The 19,315-nt window shown below is 47.1% G+C and overlaps 1 protein-coding gene across 1 annotated transcript; it reads left to right on the plus strand.

Annotated features, from left to right (window-relative positions):
- Window positions 1-12,656: 12,656 nt before the first annotated feature.
- Window positions 12,657-18,781, plus strand: meis1b (Meis homeobox 1 b; the record flags this gene model as incomplete). The annotated part of the gene is given in 6 exon segments (XM_053418118.1): window positions 12,657-13,387; window positions 15,092-15,312; window positions 16,374-16,515; window positions 16,837-16,887; window positions 17,407-17,457; window positions 18,635-18,781. Coding segments are annotated over 6 exon segments (624 nt in total), but the record flags the coding sequence as incomplete, so codon positions are not given.
- Between the last annotated feature and the right edge of the window lie 534 nt (window positions 18,782-19,315).

Genomic DNA, 19,315 nt, shown 5'->3' on the forward strand with positions numbered 1-19,315 from the left:
GAAGTGAGGTGCTTATATTTAAGAGTAGCAAGGTGAACAGTGGGGGGGTATGTTTTATAGAAATTAGATTTTAATGTGAGAAACAATGTTTGTTTGTCATTTTGAACCATGTTGGTTTCTCTTCACGTCACAAAGCTAAAAACAAAAGGTTCTTACAGTCGTACGATGATGGAGTTCCACTGATATCAAATTAATACTTCCTCTAATACTTCTTACCGTAATACCACCTCTTCATTTTCACCAGGAAGTTTCCTTGGTGTCACTTTGGACTTTGTGAAAATGATTTATCAAATAATCAATGATTGTATGACTCTTACATCTTTGCTCCTAGAAGCTACTTTACTGTGTTTCATTCATAATTTTACTGAATGAAGTGAGACACAGACACACAAGTAATTTATTCATCTTTTAATATGGTTTCAAGGCAACATTTCTTAATTGCTGGAATCCGAGCTGTCACCTCAGAGCTCTCACGCTGGTCATTCTGGCTGAAGTCTCCGTGAGGCTCCTGATTTGAGAAGCTGCTGCTGATATCATCCATCCACCTTCTCCCTGCAGGTCAGGCAGAGTGTGCCCGAGTCATAAAACCCCCATCTCATTATTTGAGCATCTCTCCAGCCGGTGGCAGCGGTGCAGTGCGGTGGAAGTGGAATGATATATCGGAGCTGGTCAATAGTCAATCTATAATGAGTGTGTTGTTGAGCTTTCATTTTAGAATAATTTATATCCTCGCTGATCAATAACTAATCTTGGCCATAGTCAGCGCTGAAATAAAGAGGAGAATGATGACGGCTGAGGCTCTGCTGGAATGTGTGGGAAACCGATGCCCCCCCCCACCCACCTCCTGTCCCACACGCACACACACACACACACACACACAGACACACACACAGAGAGACACACACACAGGGTTTTGAACCACTCAGGCAGAAAGTACATCGTCACGAAACCTAAAAAGTTTGAGGTGGAACTCGACTTTTTGAAGAAACAAGATTGATTTAGTTTGATTCCATAAAAGTATATATTTAATTATTTCAGTCGAAATTGGCATCATAACTTGTGTGTGTTTATCTCTAAGTGTGTGTATACGTGTGTGTGTGTGTGTGTGTGTGTTTAAATGTTTGTGTGTTTCCTTGTGTGCACACGAGCAACTGCTTGAGTGTGTAAATCTCACAGCGTATGTTTCTGTGCCGTTTAAAGTTTACCTGTGTGTGTGTGTGCTGTGTGGTTTGTGTGTCTGTTTCTGTTGTGTGTGTGTGTGTGTGAGCGTGTGTGTGAGTGTGTGTGTGTGTGTGTGAGTGTGTGTGAGTGTTGGCCTGTGGAGCTGAGGGGGCTGAACCCTCTGCCCTCAGATTAGCCCCTGGTTGATAGGATTAGGCTCTAATGACTGGGACTTGGAAGACAAAGGGAGTTTCTGCAAAGAGGCTTAGATATGGAAGAATTAGCAGCAACCTTCCATTGCTCTTTCTTTCTCTCTTTCTTGCCTTTTTCTCCTGCCTGGTTCACTCCTTCTCTCTCTCCGTCTTCATGACCTTTCCTCTCATTGTCTCTTGCATACACATTGTCGCCGGTTCCCTTGTGTCACTGATGCTTTCTTCCCATGTGGCAGAATGTGAGCACAGTGTTTTAACCTGACTAACTTTTCAATTTCAGAAAGTTGCTGTGTGTTCCTGTGAAGTCTGGATTTCTCTGGCATTTTATTAATTGACGTTATAAATTTGAGTCAGCGTATAAAAAAGCATTTTTCTCCTCATGAATTTTATATCTCTGTCCAAGGTTTCTCACATGACGGAGCAGGTCCATGTCCTTATTCTGCATCTACGTCTCCAGCTGGTTCTACAGCTGCTGCTTAAAAAAAAAAAGAACAAGTTCATCTGCGTCCATCAAAGAGTGAAAGAATTCTACTGATTTAATATGTTCAAGAGAAAAGGAGCAGATGAATTCTTCACATGTCAGGAGTTCAGGATTCCTCACGCTCCAGAAAAACTTTCCAAATTCACGAGGGAGCATCAAACATCTTGAAGCTCTTTGACACGATTCAGTGCCGTCAAATCACTGTCACTAGCCGCGGTGCCACCAGGACCCGCTGCCCCCCCGTAGCCGCCCTTATTAGCCTCTATGCTAAATGCTCTGATGCGCCACAGGCCCTGCTCAAGCTCTAATTGCCCCCCCGGTCTCAGATGCTCTGTGCGAGGGGGCAAAGCGGTCGGGACGCAACACAACAACAGCAACAGAGAGGATTTAGGAGATTTTCTGCCAGCTTACGTAAGAAGAGAGGAGAGACGCTGCCTGTGTGTTTGCGTGTGCAAAGATAAAACCAGTGGTGGGTGAAACCATTAGAGGAGTATTGCTCAATAAGCCTTGGTATTTTAATTTGGAGCAGAGTGTGCGTTGTGCTGGGAGAGAGTGTGTGTGTGTGTGTGTGTGTGTGTGTAGCGATGAGGAGGAGAACAGCGAGGGGAGAGCGGGGAAGGATTCCGAGGAAGGAGGGCGGGGAGGACGCCGAGATTTGTTTGGGAAGTCATGTCTGGTGGTGTGAGTCCGAGGGCCGAGTGTTGGTTTACTGATCCCCAGCTGGGCTCTAATCCGGCTGACTTTCATAAACCTGACTGGGCAGAGCCGGCAGAAGCACTGGCATTAGCACCACGGAGGCCCTGGGAGCTGGTCCACAAGCCGATCTCCTGTCACTCCTAATCCACTTACTGAACTGTGCATTTAGTTTATTTAGTTTCTTGCCAAATCATCACCTGAAGTTCATCATTAAGGAGAACAGGGAGGCCTGGTGCCGGCCGGGGGGGAGAGTGACCCGAGGTGGTTTTATCACTCTCCAGTTCTCTTATCTCTTTCTACAGCAAAACTCTCCCAAATATTCCTGCAGAAGTAATAAAACACGTACAATAAGTGACTTATTAGCCGACTCATTTGGCTCGATGTGTTAATGCCTCACCGTGGTTGTCGGTGAGCAGTTCAAAGCCGGGAGGCGGAGCCGGGATCTGAGGAGCACATGTCAGAGGCCACATGCACAAATCCTCAAAGCCAAATCAACGGCGTTTACAGTGTAATAACAGTGACATCATGCAGTTTCCCTAACTATACCCTGAGTTATGTTGAGTCCAATTTGCCCTCAAATGCTCACACACACACACACAGACACACACAGACACACACACACACAGCCTGGTGGCTTTTATCTTGTGCAGTAGATGAGGACCATATGCAGCCTCGGTGCAATTACAGCGTGGTGAATTGGAGGAACAACGAGAGGGCGTCCTACTGCAGGTAAAGGTTTCTGTTAACCCAGATCAGGTTGCACTGATGTTGTCAGCTGGAGACTGGCTCTCAGACAGAGTGTGTGTCTGTGTGTGTCTGTGTGTGTGTGTGTGTGCATGATCGATTATCGTTCACCTGTGTTTCCTTGAGGCCTGTTTGGTTCTCTCTCTCTCTCTGGGACTCTCTCTAATCGCCGGCTCACCATTTACCTGTCGGAGCGTCTGAGGGAGACGTGCATGTGATCTGTAATGGTTCTGGACAGGCGACCCCACCAGGCTCTCATACTGGTGCCCAGTGGGTGAAAGGTCAATCTCTAAAAAGGTTTATGTGCCGCGCTGTGATGTCGACTCTCTGGAGACGCTCAGATTAACCCGGCTGATCCCAGATCGCTGCTACTTTCATATTTACACAAGTAAGAAGCAAATGAGGTTTTTCAGACTCGGGTCAGAAACACTTCCAGCACCGAGTCCAACTTTCTGCTCGAGGAGGAAACAGAGAAACACTTCGATCCTTTACTGTTGAGAAAGTACAACTTTATTAACATCAAAATATACTTTAAAACTTGAAATAAAAGTACTCATGCAGTATTAACCCTTTCCCTGTAAGGTATTCATATACATATCATATTAGTGGATTGTTATTCTTGATGAATTCAAGAACCACAGATGGTGGAACTATTTAAACTATAACATTGTATTTGTTGATCATACAACACATTCACTGTGTAAGAAGTACAGTAGTGTGTGTCTGTAGTATAATGTGGTGTACAAAGGAAGTATTAGGTGCAGTACTTGAATAATACGCCCCCCCCCCCCCCCCCCCCCCACAGAAACTGTAGTCGTGACGTGTGATGATGGTTTTATTCCAGAGTTTGTTGAAGTGACAGGAACTGGGAACGTAAACTCCTCCTGCAGTGGAAGCTCTGGTGGTTTGGTGGTGAGGAGCAGATCCAGGCCCAGTGTTACCAGTGTTATCACTGGTAACACTGGGCCTGGTCGGAACAGCCCAAGTGGTTCTGCTGCAGCTGCTCCGCTTCGCTCTCTGTTGGATTTACACAAATATTTAGAGTCTGTTTTCCAGTTGACTTGTGTTTATTCAAAAAGAAGTGAATTTATATTTGATGACGTCTGTGGAGAGAAAACGTTCCAGAGCCGAGGATGAAAAACACCTGTTTGATTTATTTAATACAGTAAATTACATTGAGCTCTGATTCACCCGTCCCTGGGTTTGTTTGTTTGTTTGTTTGTTTGTTTGTTTGTTTGTTGCTTTGTTTGTCAGCAGGATTCTGCAAAAACTACCAAACAGATTTCCAACTTGATGGAAGGATGTGACGTGTGTGTTTTATTTTGTTTAGTTAATTTTTTTACATCATGAACATATTTAGGAGGCCGATGTGTGTAGTGTGTGTATCTGGTGCAGCTTGTTGTGCAGGTAATACAATCTACTGAGTGCAACTTTATCTATTGTGTATTTTATGTATTTACAGACTTGTTTTTCAGCCTGAGGTCAAATCATGAAATGTGGAAACCTTCTGCACCTTCGAGATAATTCTTTAAACACTTGGGTATTTATTTTCTGCAACTTTAAATCAGGTTATGTTCATAGATGCAATAAAAACAAATAATCACTCAACAATATACAAAAAAAAAAGAGTTTGTCAGTTCAGTTCAACCTTAATTAAAAGACTTAACTTTTCCACTCGATACCAAACACAAGGTGCAGCGACCTCCTCGCGTGATGTTTGGTTCCTGAGATGAATCGTGATGAACAGAATTGATATTAAAGGAAACTCTTTACAGTAACAGCTTCAGGTGCACGTCCCCCGCTCGCTGCTTTTAGACGCTCAAGGATGAATCAAAATAAAAGTGGGTGGGAGGAATAATTATGTGAGACAGGTGTGGTGTGATGTGTGATAAACAGAGGAGGAGAGAAAGAGCGACAGAACAAAGAGAATAAAGATAGAAGTGTCAAACATCAGCGAGTGCCAAGTCGTCTGTTGTTGTCTGTTGATGGTTATGACACTTGTGATAATTAACAAAAGCCAAGTGGAATAGATTTACAACAAACTGCTCTACCTTGAGTCGGTGACAGTTCAGAGGAACTTTTTATAGAAAGGAAAAGTTCCCCTGTTTGAAAAAGGCTTTGTGATGTTTGTTATTACAAAGGAGAAGAACAATCGATTCCACGTGCACGTGCACACGCAGCCTCGTGCACGTGCACACGCAGCCTCGTGCACGTCACCGTGTCTCTGACCGTGGTGGTTCTGACCGGAGCTTCAGCCCTGAGAGCTTCTTCATGAGGATCCTGCAGAGTCGCACGTTTCACGATGTGACCTCTGACCTCCCGGTGAACCTGGGCAGAGATAACTTTGTTTAGGAGACGTTGGTTCACCGCTGCAGCCAATCAGTGGGTTTGGTAATCTGATTCAGAGTGCCCCCCCGCTGAACCGGAGCACGAGTACCTGAGCCGACATGCTAGATGTTTGCTCTCAGTTCCGTCTCAACGTCTTTTCCCGACTGATTCGAGTTTATTTTGAAGTTCAGCTCACAACGATCCCCGAGCCCACGTTTCATGGATCCAGAGCAGAGCGGCTCCGTTCACTGGCTGCTCTAGAAAGTGTGTTTACAGGATCTGTTGTTGGTTTCTCCAAATCAGAAGCAGCCTGGTGCCTGGTCACATGTCACATGGATACCCCCCCCCCCCCCCCCCCCTCCCAGGTCAAGATTAAGACCAGTAAGAAGCTGGTTTCACTGATCCTGCTCCTCGCCCCTCACCCCTCCTCGCCCCTCGCCCCTCACCCCTCACCCCTCGCCCCTCGCTCTTCAACCCTCGCCTCCCCCTCGCTCCTCACCCCTCCTCGCCCATCGTCCCTCGCCCCCCTTCCCTCGCCCCTCGCCCCTCTCTTCTCGCCCCTCGCCCCCCTCCCCTCGCCCCTCGCCCATCGTCCCTCGCCCCTCTCTTCTCGCCCCTCGCCCCCCTCCCCTCGCCCCTCGCCCCTCGCCCCTCGTCCCTCTCTTCTCGCCCCTCGCCCCCCTCCCCTCGCCCCTCGCCCCTCGCCCCCCTCCCCTCGCCCCTCGTCCCTCTCTTCTCGCCCCTCGCTCCTCCTTTATTTTGTTCTTTTGAATTGTTCAATAATTTTTCTTTGCTTAAAGCTGCACCACTGCAAAACTATTATAGATGACACAATCAGACTGAACGCCCTTTGTGTTATCAAACATATTCAGCTTTCATCACTATTTGATATTTTCTTCATTTATATTTGAAAACCTTTACTAACTTTTTACATCTCTGGTCAAAGTTCAATCTTGCAAATGATTAAATTAGCAATTAATTTTTCATACGATGTAACTCAATCAAAGAGGAAGCTGAAACGCTCAGGATCACATTTATTGATAGATTAGTGCACAGTGGTTTTGTTGTGAGTGTGTGTATGTGTGTGTGTGTGTGTGTGTGTGTGTGTGTGTGTGTGTGTGTGTGTGTGTGTAATGACGGCACTTTCATTGTGACCATGTGTTTACTGCAGATACAGATCAGCCACAAGCCAACGCGGTCGTGGTAGAGGTTTTTATATCCCACCAGCCGCTCTGGAAAGAGAGCAGCCATCACAGGGAGAAATGGTTTCGACTCGGAGAATCATAAAAAGGTTTTTTGCACTGAGGCTGGAAAGTCTGAGCAGAAATCTGCCTGTTTGCTTTATTGAGCTTTTATGAACTTGAATATTCGTCATTTAAAGAAACACAAAGACCTCATGTTGGAGTTTCTTTAGATCCTTTGTTTAAAATCAAACTTTCATTAACAACCGGAATATTTTCACATTTTCACTTTGTGTTTTTAGCACCTATTTGAATTTCGGTTATTACTCCCCGGTATTAAGAATTTATTGTGGTTTTATGAAATATTCACAGTTTAATATGTGAAAATGTTTAAATATAAAGTTGGATATTTGTCAAACTGTAAAGTTTAACACAGTAACAGCTGCATTATTTAAATATTGATCCGTGCACTTCAGCAAATTCGGACTGTGTCTTACATTTTGAATCAAACCCTCCACTTGTTTCCCTCCGGCTGCTGCTGGCTGGTACTGGTTTATTACCAGCAGGCGTTGCTGTGCTCCCAGGCCACTCGGCGCTCCAGCCTCCACTCACACCCGTCCAGGAAAAGATGAGTCTTCACACCTCTGCTGCAGCCTTCCCTCGCTCCTCGCTTCCCACCGCTCTGTTCCTCTGTTCCTCTGTTTCTCTCCCTCCTGGTTTTACAGCCGAGCTCCAACACCCAGCGATTTCCAGCCCTCCTCCTCCTCCTCCTCCTCTTCATCCTCCTCTTCATCCCTCATCTTTCCCTCTTTCTCACTCTCCTCTGTCCCTCCTTCCCTCTAGTTCTCTCTCTCTCTAAGGTGCTGATCAATTCACAGCCTCTGTGGGAGGTGTGACAACCCCCCCCCCCCCCCATCCTGTACCATTCACCCACTGCCACCCTCACCCCTCCACCCTGAATGGTGCGACTGGCCGACATGTGACACCCTTTCCTCACCCAAAGCCTTGAATTTTTAGGGGGGAGAGAAGTTCATGTGATGATGATGATGATGATGATGAATGACAATATCCCTCTGCTCTTCATCTTCTCCTTCTGTCCTCCTCTTTTCAGTCCGTCCCATCTCTTCCTCTCGTGGCAAATGTGTCTGTGACACCATTAGCACACCTGAAATAATACCGGCGGTGCCAAATGTTGCTGGGAGGGGGGGGGGGGGGGGAGACCTTGAGAGAGAGGGAAGGGAGAGGAGAGGGAGGGAGGGAGGGAGGGAAGGAGGTGTGTGTGATGGAGTGATGAGCTCCTGCTCTATCTGTGGGGTTAATTCAGACTCAGCAGCCTTTCAGAGTAAAAGTGGAGCTGCTGACCCGGTGGCCGCCGGCACAATGTGAAAATTGACTGGCAGCATTCAGCACAGGCCTCTGTTGTGTGTGTGTGTGTGTGTGTGTGTGTGTGTGTGTGTGTGTGTGTGTGTGCTTGAATGTATACGTTAATTTGTCTATATGCATCTAGTTTCACACAGCTCTCGCTCTGCAGCAGCAGCTGTTCCTCACGTATGTATCTATAGGTGTGATGCAGCGGCGTCACCTCCACGCTGCTCCTGTGTTTTCAGTTCTTTATCATGAATCCACATGTTCCACATTAATTCAACACCTACACATCAGCTGTTCACACACAAAGCAGCAGCACTTCTCTTACTCGCTTTAAATTAACCCTGTTTTTATTTTTAAACATAGAAGCAGCTGACTTTGGATTTTCTCACAAGTTTATTAATCTGTTGTCTTTTGATTTTTTTTCCTTTTTGTTGGAAGTTGTTTATGACACAGATGTGTTTGAGCATCGCTTTGAGATGAAGAAAAGCTAATTTCTATATAGAAATATGACTCTTGTTACATTAACAGTAAATCCAGCAACAGGAACAAGCAGATTGTCTCATGCTTTATTAATAATCAACAATTCTAAATATAGATTATTTATAGAACTGGTAAAAGAGGAAACACAACAAAATACAAATACAGTTCTCAGTTATTTCCTTTATTAGCATTTTGAACAATAAACAAAGATCATGAGAAATAAATTAGGCTACAGTAAACTAATTTATTTATAGATTCAAATAATATTTTCTGAATTTAGTGCAACGTGCAGGAAAATGAGAAATCCTGATAACCATTGAATTCAAGGTGCTGTGGTTTTACTGGTTTCTGTTCATTATCTGAGCTGAACTCTCCCTCTGCCTTTCTGCACCACGTGTAGTTCCCCACAGCGCCGGGAGGAGGCGCACATGATTAAGCCTTAATGTGTGTGAGCAGCTCTCAGGAGCGTTCGAGCAGGAACCAGCAGCAGTGAACTCTCCCACAGGAAAGTTAGAAAATAACTGGAGCTGTGGTCTCCTGGTCTAAATGAATATTATAATATTTAATATTACTAAACTACAGCTGTGATTCTACACCAGTAACCACGTGTCTGTATTAACTGGGCTGTGTTCTGTGCCATGTGATTATTCTCCCGAGGTTTAAGCTTCAAACTAAAATGAATCAAACTTCACACTCGAGCCTCTTGTGACAACAACGAGAGTTAAACTGTAAATTAGAATAATTCGAGCTGCAGCACTTTCATTAATTAGAAACATTCAGAACGTGGTAGTTTCCGGTCTGCAGTAAACATGCCTACCTGGCATCAGACCTCATTACGAGCACTTTGAGAACTCTGCGGATTCCTGCGTCTTTTCTCTCCTCTGCACTGAATCACTTCTCACTTGCGCCCAAACGCGCCCTAATGAATCCGCCTGATTATTCTGACAGGTTGATAATGCCGCTCGTGCTCTCATATATTTAGATGTGCCGTGAACAACTTGTGCAGCGGTGCCACGGTGCAGGGGGAGAGCGGCTGCGGTGGCCTCGTTTCCCTGCAGATCCCAACACGCAGAGCTGCGGGGCTGCACAGAGCCTGACCCCGGTTTGACTCCTCGGGCTGCCAGTTGCTCCTGGTTTGTTTTTAACGCGCTGATACAGGAGGTCACACAGACACGGACATGTGATTCATATCTCTGACCTCGAGCTGCTTTTTAAAAACGGGTTCTACCCCCCCCCCCCCCCCCCCCCCCCAGGCACGGATGGTACAGTAATGTCCACTTTTTTTTTGCGTAATTTCCATTTGTAAGAACAATTCTCTGGAGCAGAAATATCTGCTGGTGCCTATAAATAGTGCGATGTGTTGCAGGGACCTCGTGTGTGTTGTGAGATTGTGTGTCTTCAGACTTGAACATAAAGACTACAACTCGTCTTTGTGTGTGCACAGGTCGAGGCGCACAGGGCCGTCTAATAACGCTGCCGCTTGTTTCCGCAGTCAAACCCGCTGTCAATTCGCATTCAGCCGTTTGAAAGTAATACCTGCTGATTTTATTGAAACGACTGGAAGCATTACCGTCAACGCAAAGCGGATTAAACAGAAATGACCGGGATTCGCCCCCCCCTCCCATCGCGCTCTTTCAGGGACTTCAGAACGCGCTGACCCTCGCGAGGAGGAGAAGCAGCTCCAGGAGAGAAAGTGCAGCTTTTATAGTCGCTAATTGAAGGAGCTTAATTGCTTTATAATGCCATAGTAGTTATTTTACAGTTGGCAGGCGCTGACGTGATCTCCTCTCATGTTAATTTAGACCTTCTCCTTCTCAGCGAGTCACTAGAATCCAGTGCACCTTGTGTAAACGCACACATTTATCTGAAAGTGGATTAAAACACACGCGTCTCCTTGGATTAAAAAAAGGAAAATAAGGTTTTAAAAAATTGTTTTTTCTTTAAATAATGGAATAAATTGTAAAGAATAAAAAACCTTCTACTCACCATAAAGTCACAGAATTAACAAACTCCAGCACATTCACGCAGAAGAAAATGTTCTCCGGTGTCTCTGTGCGTAAAAGTCCGTGCGTCCTGCGCGGCTCCCTGGCGGCTCTGGTGCCGCGCGCCGGACCGCGGGTCGCTTTCATACCGTCAGCTGGCGGCTGGAGACACGTCCCGTCGGGTCCCGGCGCTCCGGCTCCTCACCGCTGAGCCCGTGAAACCGCATTATCATGTTCTGACACCGTGGCTGGCACCGGGGGCAGATGATCGATGGCTCCGCGCACGGACCGGGGGGAGAAAGGCGTCTTCAAGCTGCCTGTCACCGAGCAGCGACACCTCACGAGCACGATCTGGACCTAATGTGAATATTTTTAAAAACTCTCCATTAACGCGGAGTGACCTGGGAAATATTACAAAGTTCAGCAAACCTCTGAATATCATCTGCATCAAAACACATGAAACATATTCAAATGTCTGGAAACACTTCATGTTCCTTAAATTAACCATGTGACTTCATAACCTTTGGATTATCTCATAACTATCTTATATGTATATATATTAATGTTAACTTACTAACTGTCTGTATTTAAATGTTTATTTAAACTGAATAATATAGGATTTGAATCCCTTTATGTACTAAATTAATTAACTTAAATTCCATCCTCACATTACTCACAACATTACTTTTTTTGGAATCAGTTGAGAATTTCTCTTTAATAGATTCACGCTCATTAATATTTTATCAAACTTTATTAATCTCTGCAAAACCAGTGAACAAGCACGCGGACGCTTCATTATAATGAAATAACAACAAAAAGCTGGAAGCCAGGAAGGTGACAAAATCTTGTTTGGTGAAGAGGAGTAATTAAGATAGAGACGTGAAAATTGGTGTGAGTGTGTGTGTGTGTGTGTGTGTGTGAGAGAGTGTGTGTGTGTGTGTGTGTGTGAGAGAGAGTGTGTGTGTGTGTGTGTGTGTGTGTGAGAGAGAGAGAGAGAGTGTGTGTATGTGTGTGTGTGTGTGTCAGAGAGAGAGAGAGAGATGTTGGTCAGATGTGTTTTGGTGAATCTCCAGTCTGCAGGACCTGACCGTGTAAAAAACGCACAGTGCGTGTTTTCTAATCTCGGACGATGTTTTGTTTTTGCGTCTAATCGACGATGTGGCCTATAACCGATCAATCAGCCCCGGATCGATCATGTGGGGAGCCAATAGGGGGCTCCCATCCCTGTGCCTCTCTGCCATTGGCCAGCCCGGGCAGACTGGAGCGACCCATTCCGCTCGGCTGCGGGGGAGCGGGGTGGACGACATGTGAACTGTTACTGAGACACGGACGATGCTCCTGTTACGTTTCTGCAGCTTATTAATAAACTCATCTGTCGCACTGTGTAAACACAAAGTCTCATTCCACTGCGTCACGTGCACAAAGTGAAATTAAACCCGGGACACGAACCAAGTCACTGGATAGAAGTTGAGTTTGTTGTTGTTTATTTGGTGAGGACGTGTTTGGAAGCATCTTCAGCCTTGAATCTAATTTACACTCACACACAGGTGGAGACAGGTCCTCAGAGCCTGGAGAGTCTGAGAACCTGCGGGACAGGGTCGTGTCTCCAGAGCAGAGGACAGGGGACAGACTGTCCCAGGCCTGGAGTCTGTGGACCTGTCCAATAACCAGGTTATAGTGTTGTAATAAATAAAAACGTGTTCACGAGTTATTAACTGTGAAGGCTCAGCTCGTGTGGAACCTACCTGCGTGTCCCCGCAGCTCCACGAGTGGAACAAAGTGGAGTCTGTGCGCGTGCTGCTCCAGCATCCGGAGCTCCGGTGCCTTCCGCGGCTCCGGCTGCAGAGGAGTCCCGGTGTCACCGTTCAATCCCCGGGTTGCTGCAGCCCGCTGTGCGGCCCGGCCGGGGCTGGCTGAGTCCTCCCACCCCCCCCTCCAGTGCGCACGACTTGCTGCAGCCCGGTGCGTTGTGTAAGACGCGACCTGTTATGGCCACCACTACTTCCGGGTTTCAGCAGTCTGGTCGAGATCCTCCGCTCCTCCTCAGCTCAACACACGCATCCATTGTACACAACCGGGCAGGCGGCTCACGCACACACACGCACACACCCGCACACACCCACTCACACACATATGCACATGCAGACGCAGACGCACACTCGCGCGCAGCATCGATCGTGGCTCCTTTAAGAAAAGCCTAAGCCAGAATTATCACCCCACCTCCTCTTGATCTGCTCTAGACGCGTTTGCATAAGAAAATCCAGCCGGGAGCCGGGAGTGATCAAAGCGAGCGAGAGGAGCGCTGCTCGGGGTTCGAACTGTGACTGTGGCCATTAACACTGAGCCGGTGCCGAGCCCGTGGAGACGCGCGGCGGACCATCACTCATCCGGTACTTTTGACAAGCCCTCGCGCTTTGACTGACAGGCGGAGGGGCCGAACGCCATGAGAGTCTCCGCCGCGCTGTGAGGGGGCTTCTTGTTTCCACCCGGGCTTTTGGGACACGGAGTCTGGCGCCGCTGCCCACGAGCACGGCCGAGGAGCTACGCGCCGCGCCCGGGATCAACTTGCGCAGAAAAGCGCGGACTGGCTTCTTCAGCGTGGAGACACGAAGGCGCACGGGATTTTTGTTCTGACGCCGCTTCTTCCCATTTGTTTGGATTTTCTTTCTGCAGCTCGTCTCCATCCTGGCCGCGGAGGGGATTTATCTCCAGTGAAAGCAGGACCAGGGAGTGAGGAGGGTTATGGCGCAACGGGTACGTAGGGCTGTCCCCCCCGCACAAAGTTTCTCTAAGTCCACCGGGCTCGAACGCACCGCTGCGCTGTAACGTGGCTTGATGACACACACGCCCGCACGGACTCACGCACTCGGCGGTGAAAGTTTGGGTGCCGTGCCGCTGACACATGGACGCACGGTTCGGTGTGGGTCGTGTGTTGGCACGGTGTTACGCGCGGCTCCACGAACCGGCCCGCGGAGGGACATCGGGAGCGCGATCATATCTCACATCGGCGCTGGTTCTCAGATTAGTTATGACAGGCCAGTTACTGGAAGCGGGGAGGGGGGGAGGGAGGGAGGGCGAGGAGGCAAAACATATCTGCACATTTCTCCTCGCGCTGGGCTCGTCCACGTTTCACACCGAGAGCAGAACATTTTAAGAAGTCAATAAAACAAAACAAAATCCAAAATTTAGCGTCACGTCATCCCGAGCGAGAAGCGTGAGAAACGCGTAATAACAGCGTAATGGCTCCGAGGCGAGTTTCCAGTAACGAGGTGATGACTGGAGGTTCTGGTTCGGACCCTCCAGGCCAGCTGGCCCCGAGCAGCGGCGGGTTCGGAGCCCGGTGGCAGACGCAGGCTCGCTGGGCACGTTCAGCTGCTGTGGCACCGGAGCCGCTCCACGCTGGGGTCTGCACCGCTCTGCCTCCGGGATCCGAACCCTCAGCTCCAAGTGATCCTGCTTTTGTTTGTCACTTCCAGAGAAAAAAACATCAATAATTCAACATCACACTTTTTTAAAACTTTCCCTGCAGCTGTTCAAACCGGACTCGGTGTCTCTGCGGTGGAAAGAACCAGCTCCGTGTTTAATAAACTGCAAAACAACAACGTGAAGAATCACCGACACTCACAGACTCACAACTGACACGTGAAGAAAGTTAGAAAATCCAGCTCCGGTTTAAAAAGCGTCTCTAAAAAAGTCACAACACGCGTTTAGTTGTGTGTCTAATCAAAGTGTGTTTAATAGTTAATAACATGCTGCACAATTATGAGCTTGTAAAATTAAAAAAACACTTTATTTAACAAGTTTAAGACATTTGTTGTTGTTCACAGTGAAATAACACCAGGCTTCAAAATACTCTAATACTAATACTAATAATAACAATGAAATTATAGCAATAATAATAACCGAGTCGTGCTACTATAGTTTTAGTATTTTTCACTCCTAATAAATTTAAACGTGTTGAATAATTCATATAATTTTTTTCCTCTAAACTACAAAGCTCCTTGTAAATAATCTGAGAGCAGAACTAGTTTCTGATCTTTAGAACAACTGTTGTAGTTTTTTAAAATGTAAACAATGTTCTAGTTAAACTTCAGGGTTTACATGAAAACTATAAAAAATTGTTAAACAAATCTGGGGAATTTATTTCTCTTGTTTACTAATTTTTATAATAGTAGTTTTAAAGAAAGAAAGTAAAAGGGCAGCTCGGTTCACTTGTATTAAAGAACCACTCTGAATTAAAAGAAATTAAGAAAAACACGTCGACTGAATTTGGATATTAATTAAACTATTTCCCAGTTTGCATATTTTTTACTTTCCTGTTTTAAACGACCCACCAGTCTCCCAGTGACTCCTCTCTAACTTTGAAGAACTTTCTAATGTTTTCCAGACTTTTCTATGAAGTTGTGACCAGACAGTGTTTCTGTGCGTGTGTGTTCACCGCGTGTTTGTTGTGTGCAGTACGAAGACTTGCCCCACTACGCGATGGACGGGGTGGGCATCCCGACCACCATGTACGGGGACCCGCACGGAGCCCGGTCCATGCAGGCGGTGCACCTCAACCACGGGCCCCAGCTGCACTCCCACCAGTACCCGCACAGCGCCCACACCAACTCCATGCCCCCCAGCATGGGCTCCTCCGTTAACGACGCTCTCAAGAGAGATAAAGACGCTATATACGGGTAGGTTCGAGTCCCCGGTCCGCGGGGGAAGTGTCTCGTGGGCCCGGGCCCGGAGGGGGCAGCCGGGCTGGGCTGCAGGCTGCAGACCGAGTCCCGGAGCAGGAGAGAGCCCGGGTCAGAGCCCGGGTCAGAGCCCGGTGGAAACACTGGAGCACAAACTGGTTCACTGTGGGAGAGAAGCGTCTAAATAATGTTCTGTCAGGTTCACATTTTATTCTTCAGACATGTTTACTACATGTTTGTGACAAGTGGACAAACAGAGCAGACACGTTGTGGAGCTTCACGTGCTCCATTTAAACTCAACGTGTATTTTTAACTATAATAATTACACTCACATAATAATCTGACAAAGTAGAATTATTATCTTTATTTTAGAATTTAACTTTCTCAGTTTCCTTTTTTTAACACGAGCAAAAAATAATAACCTCATATCTTTTAACAATTTTAATTAAATATTGTGTAGCGTTGCAGGCCTTTTCAAATTAAAACAAAATTAAAAATGTTTGAGGGAAATCTCACACAGGCACGTCATTTATAATTTTTTAGCAGAAGTTAATAGAACACATTTTCTAAGCTTGAATTAGTTGGAGGCTGAACAGTTTCACTTTGCGATGACACAACTTCAGGAGACATGTTGTCACCGAAGCTTCAGCTGTTTGCTGTGATGCCTCAAACAATAAATAAAACACTGGATGTGCACGTTCACCAGACACACACACACACACACACACACACACACACACACACACACACACACACACACACTCACACACACAGACACACACACACGCCTGTAATCCAAACTGAGACCTGTGCAAGAAATTGTTTGACTGACTCTAAAGCTGTTATGCTATTAGTCGCTTCTAGATGTAATCACAGGAGTCTGCCCGCGGCTCGCAGCCCCTCTCCAGCCTCTGCGTAGTGTCCGAGCCGCGGCTGCAGCCCGGTCCCCACGGGCGACTCGCTGCAGAGTAGCATGGCTGGCTAAATCGAGCCCGGAGTAGTGTTGACCCCGGCGCTGTTCTCTCTGGTGACATTTGCTATTGTGTGTGTGTTCCCAGGCACCCCCTGTTCCCCTTGCTTGCACTGATTTTTGAGAAATGTGAATTAGCGACGTGCACCCCCAGAGAGCCCGGGGTGGCGGGAGGAGACGTCTGCTCATCGGAATCCTTCAATGAAGACATAGCAGTGTTTGCAAAACAGGTCAGGAGAGTTTGACTCTTTTTCTTACTCTTTTGAAATCGTGCACGCTCGGGCTGGTGCAGCTCTCACCTGCACACGCACAGTGTGGAGCTCGTGACCTCTGTGCGTAAAGTTAATTCTGCATTTAACAGAAAATTAAAATGACATGTTTTGTAGAAATGTTTTTAATTTAACACAGTGTAAAGTCTGTGCGTAAAGTGAGAATTAATGTCCAACACACACACGTTTTGTATTTCATGTTACATTATGTGTTATGTTGAACTTTATAATAGTTTGTATTCATGTATTTTATATTAAAAGAAAAATGTTTTTGCTTTTCAGATTCGGGCAGAAAAACCTTTATTTTCATCAAATCCAGAATTGGATAATCTGGTAAGAGGCATGATTTATTTATTGAGATTTCCTGTCCCCGTGTAGCAGCTGCACGTTTTGCGTCAGAGATCCGTGCATGTGGCGCTGAGAACTAAAAGCACAATGTGAGGTGATGCTCGTGCACGGGGGCTGTGTGATACCCCGATGGCCCCCGGTTGTCTCTGCACATGAAGGCCCGCTGCTTGACAGCTGTCGCAAACCTCTGAACTCCGGCTGGAAACTTTTTTCCTGCTCGTGCTTTTACTTTGTGTAGTGGAGCTTCCTGTGAATGTGAAGTGAGAAGACGGGTTCCTCCTCGGAGCTAATAGATCTCTGACTCTCAGGCTTATTGCCGCGCCATGTCTGCACCGTATGCCTGCTCTCCATATTGCAATAACGTCCAAGTTTAATATCAGTTCCACATAAAAGCTACTCGCATGAATATTTCCTCCTCGTCTCACTTGCATTGAGAGAAAAGTGCCTGTTTAATATCAAAAGATGTGAGCAGCTCGTTTTTTTATTGTCATTTTAATTTTTCAGATGATTCAAGCCATCCAAGTTTTACGATTTCATCTTCTGGAGCTGGAGAAGGTAATATCCTCTGTCCACTGCACCACCTCACACCGATGGGCTGCTATTTGCATAAATGTATTTTTGCGAGTCGGTTATAATTAGCGTCAAAATCAATCATGGGGCCGTTTCTCCTCCGCGCGTAATCACGACGCAAGCTGTTACAACTGGAACGGATATCTCTGTGCCCAAATCTCCCCGCGCGCTCTAATGAAGTTTAATGTGCGCGGAGATTGCGTGCAAGGTGAAACATATCGGCGAACTTTGTGGGCTTCGGTGGGAGTGATTCTCTGCGGAGGGCAGAAGGCCCCGGGCGGCCATCTGCGGCGGGAGGGACGGTGGGTGGAACAGCCAATCTCCACCGCCTCTTTCAACCTAAACTTTAATATGAAATATGAACACGAAACATTATCAAAGCTGGTTAATGACTGAGCCCTGCGCGCGCACTGCTCCTCCGTGCACGAGCAGAAGTCTGCAGCTCAGATACAACGTTTTACGGTGGATCCGTGTTTTTCTGCGCGTGCACGCCGCTGACATTTGAGGCGGTGATGATCTGATGTAGGAGACGAAATTAAACAGTTTACCGTCAGTGTCAGTCACGCGGGTCGCGCTGCTCTAATGGCCACGACCCGGGGCACCGTGATGGATTCAACACGCGTGTTGAGTGCGTCGCGGCCCCGGAGCCCCGGAGCCCTCGTGTCACTGTCAATTTTGGACGATATCTCTATTTTGAGAGGCGGAGGGAGAAAAGTAAAGTTGCTATCAGAGACCGGAAGGAGCGCGCGACAGCCACCGTGCGCGCTGTCCTCCGCGCGGGGACAAATCCAGAGTGTCTGTCCTCGCGTCTCCAGAGAAACTCAGAGTTTTTAGGGGCAGAAAAAAAAAGAGAAATAAAACTTGACTTTTTTGATTATTGCCAATAATTTTTCACAGTGTCAAATTAACATGTTGTCTTTGATCAGCCACGACTCCGCGTTGAATCTTTTAAAACTATTTCCTTTAAATGTAAGAAGCAACAATGCGCTGCGTAAAAAAATGCGTAAAAACTGTTTATGATCCAATTTCATGTCAAAGGCTGCTGTGTGCGTGTGTGTGTGTGTGTGTGTGTGTGTGTGTGTGTGATGCTGATGAAGAAGAGGGTGACGGTCTCAGTGTGTGTGTGTCTGTGTGTGTGACGCTGTGCCTCCTCTGCCCGCAGGTACACGAGCTGTGTGATAACTTCTGTCACCGGTACATCAGCTGCTTGAAAGGAAAGATGCCCATCGACCTGGTCATCGACGACAGGGAGGGGGGGTCCAAGTCAGACAACGAGGAAATCACGAGATCATCGGTGGCCCTGGATCAGGTACACACCCCTCCTCTCACTCTCTCCCTTTGTGTGTGTCTGTGTGTGTGTGTGTGTGTGTGTGTGTGTGTGTGTTCTCCCTGCTGGTTATTCAGCTATTCTGGGTCACTACTCCGCTGCGCTGTTATTTGCATATGATTAGGGCCGTTTTACATTCCATCCATCGGAATGAAAAATTCTGAATAACGTCGCTATTATTGGTCCATTAAGAGCTGAACCCGGAAGCGACCCGGGGAGATTAGCTGGAGAAAAGCATCGCCATAAACTTGCCCTGTTTCATGTCCATTTTAATTTAGTGTGTGTGTGCGTGTGACAGTGACGCGCCTCCTCTGAGAGGCTGGTGGCTGATGGCTGCGCACTGAGGTTTAGGTGCCTTTGCTTTCTCCACTGTGCGAGTTCACGGTTCATCACGCGTCTCCTCGGTGTTTCTCCTCAGACATGAGTGCACATTGCTTATCGAGACCTCCTCCTCCTCCTCCTCCTCCTCCTCCTCCTCTTCTATTCCGCTCGCAGCGCACAGCCCCTCGACCAGGA

This window comes from Pleuronectes platessa, unplaced genomic scaffold (assembly GCF_947347685.1).
Source record: "Pleuronectes platessa unplaced genomic scaffold, fPlePla1.1 scaffold_326, whole genome shotgun sequence".
In the NCBI taxonomy this organism is placed as follows: domain Eukaryota; kingdom Metazoa; phylum Chordata; class Actinopteri; order Pleuronectiformes; family Pleuronectidae; genus Pleuronectes; species Pleuronectes platessa.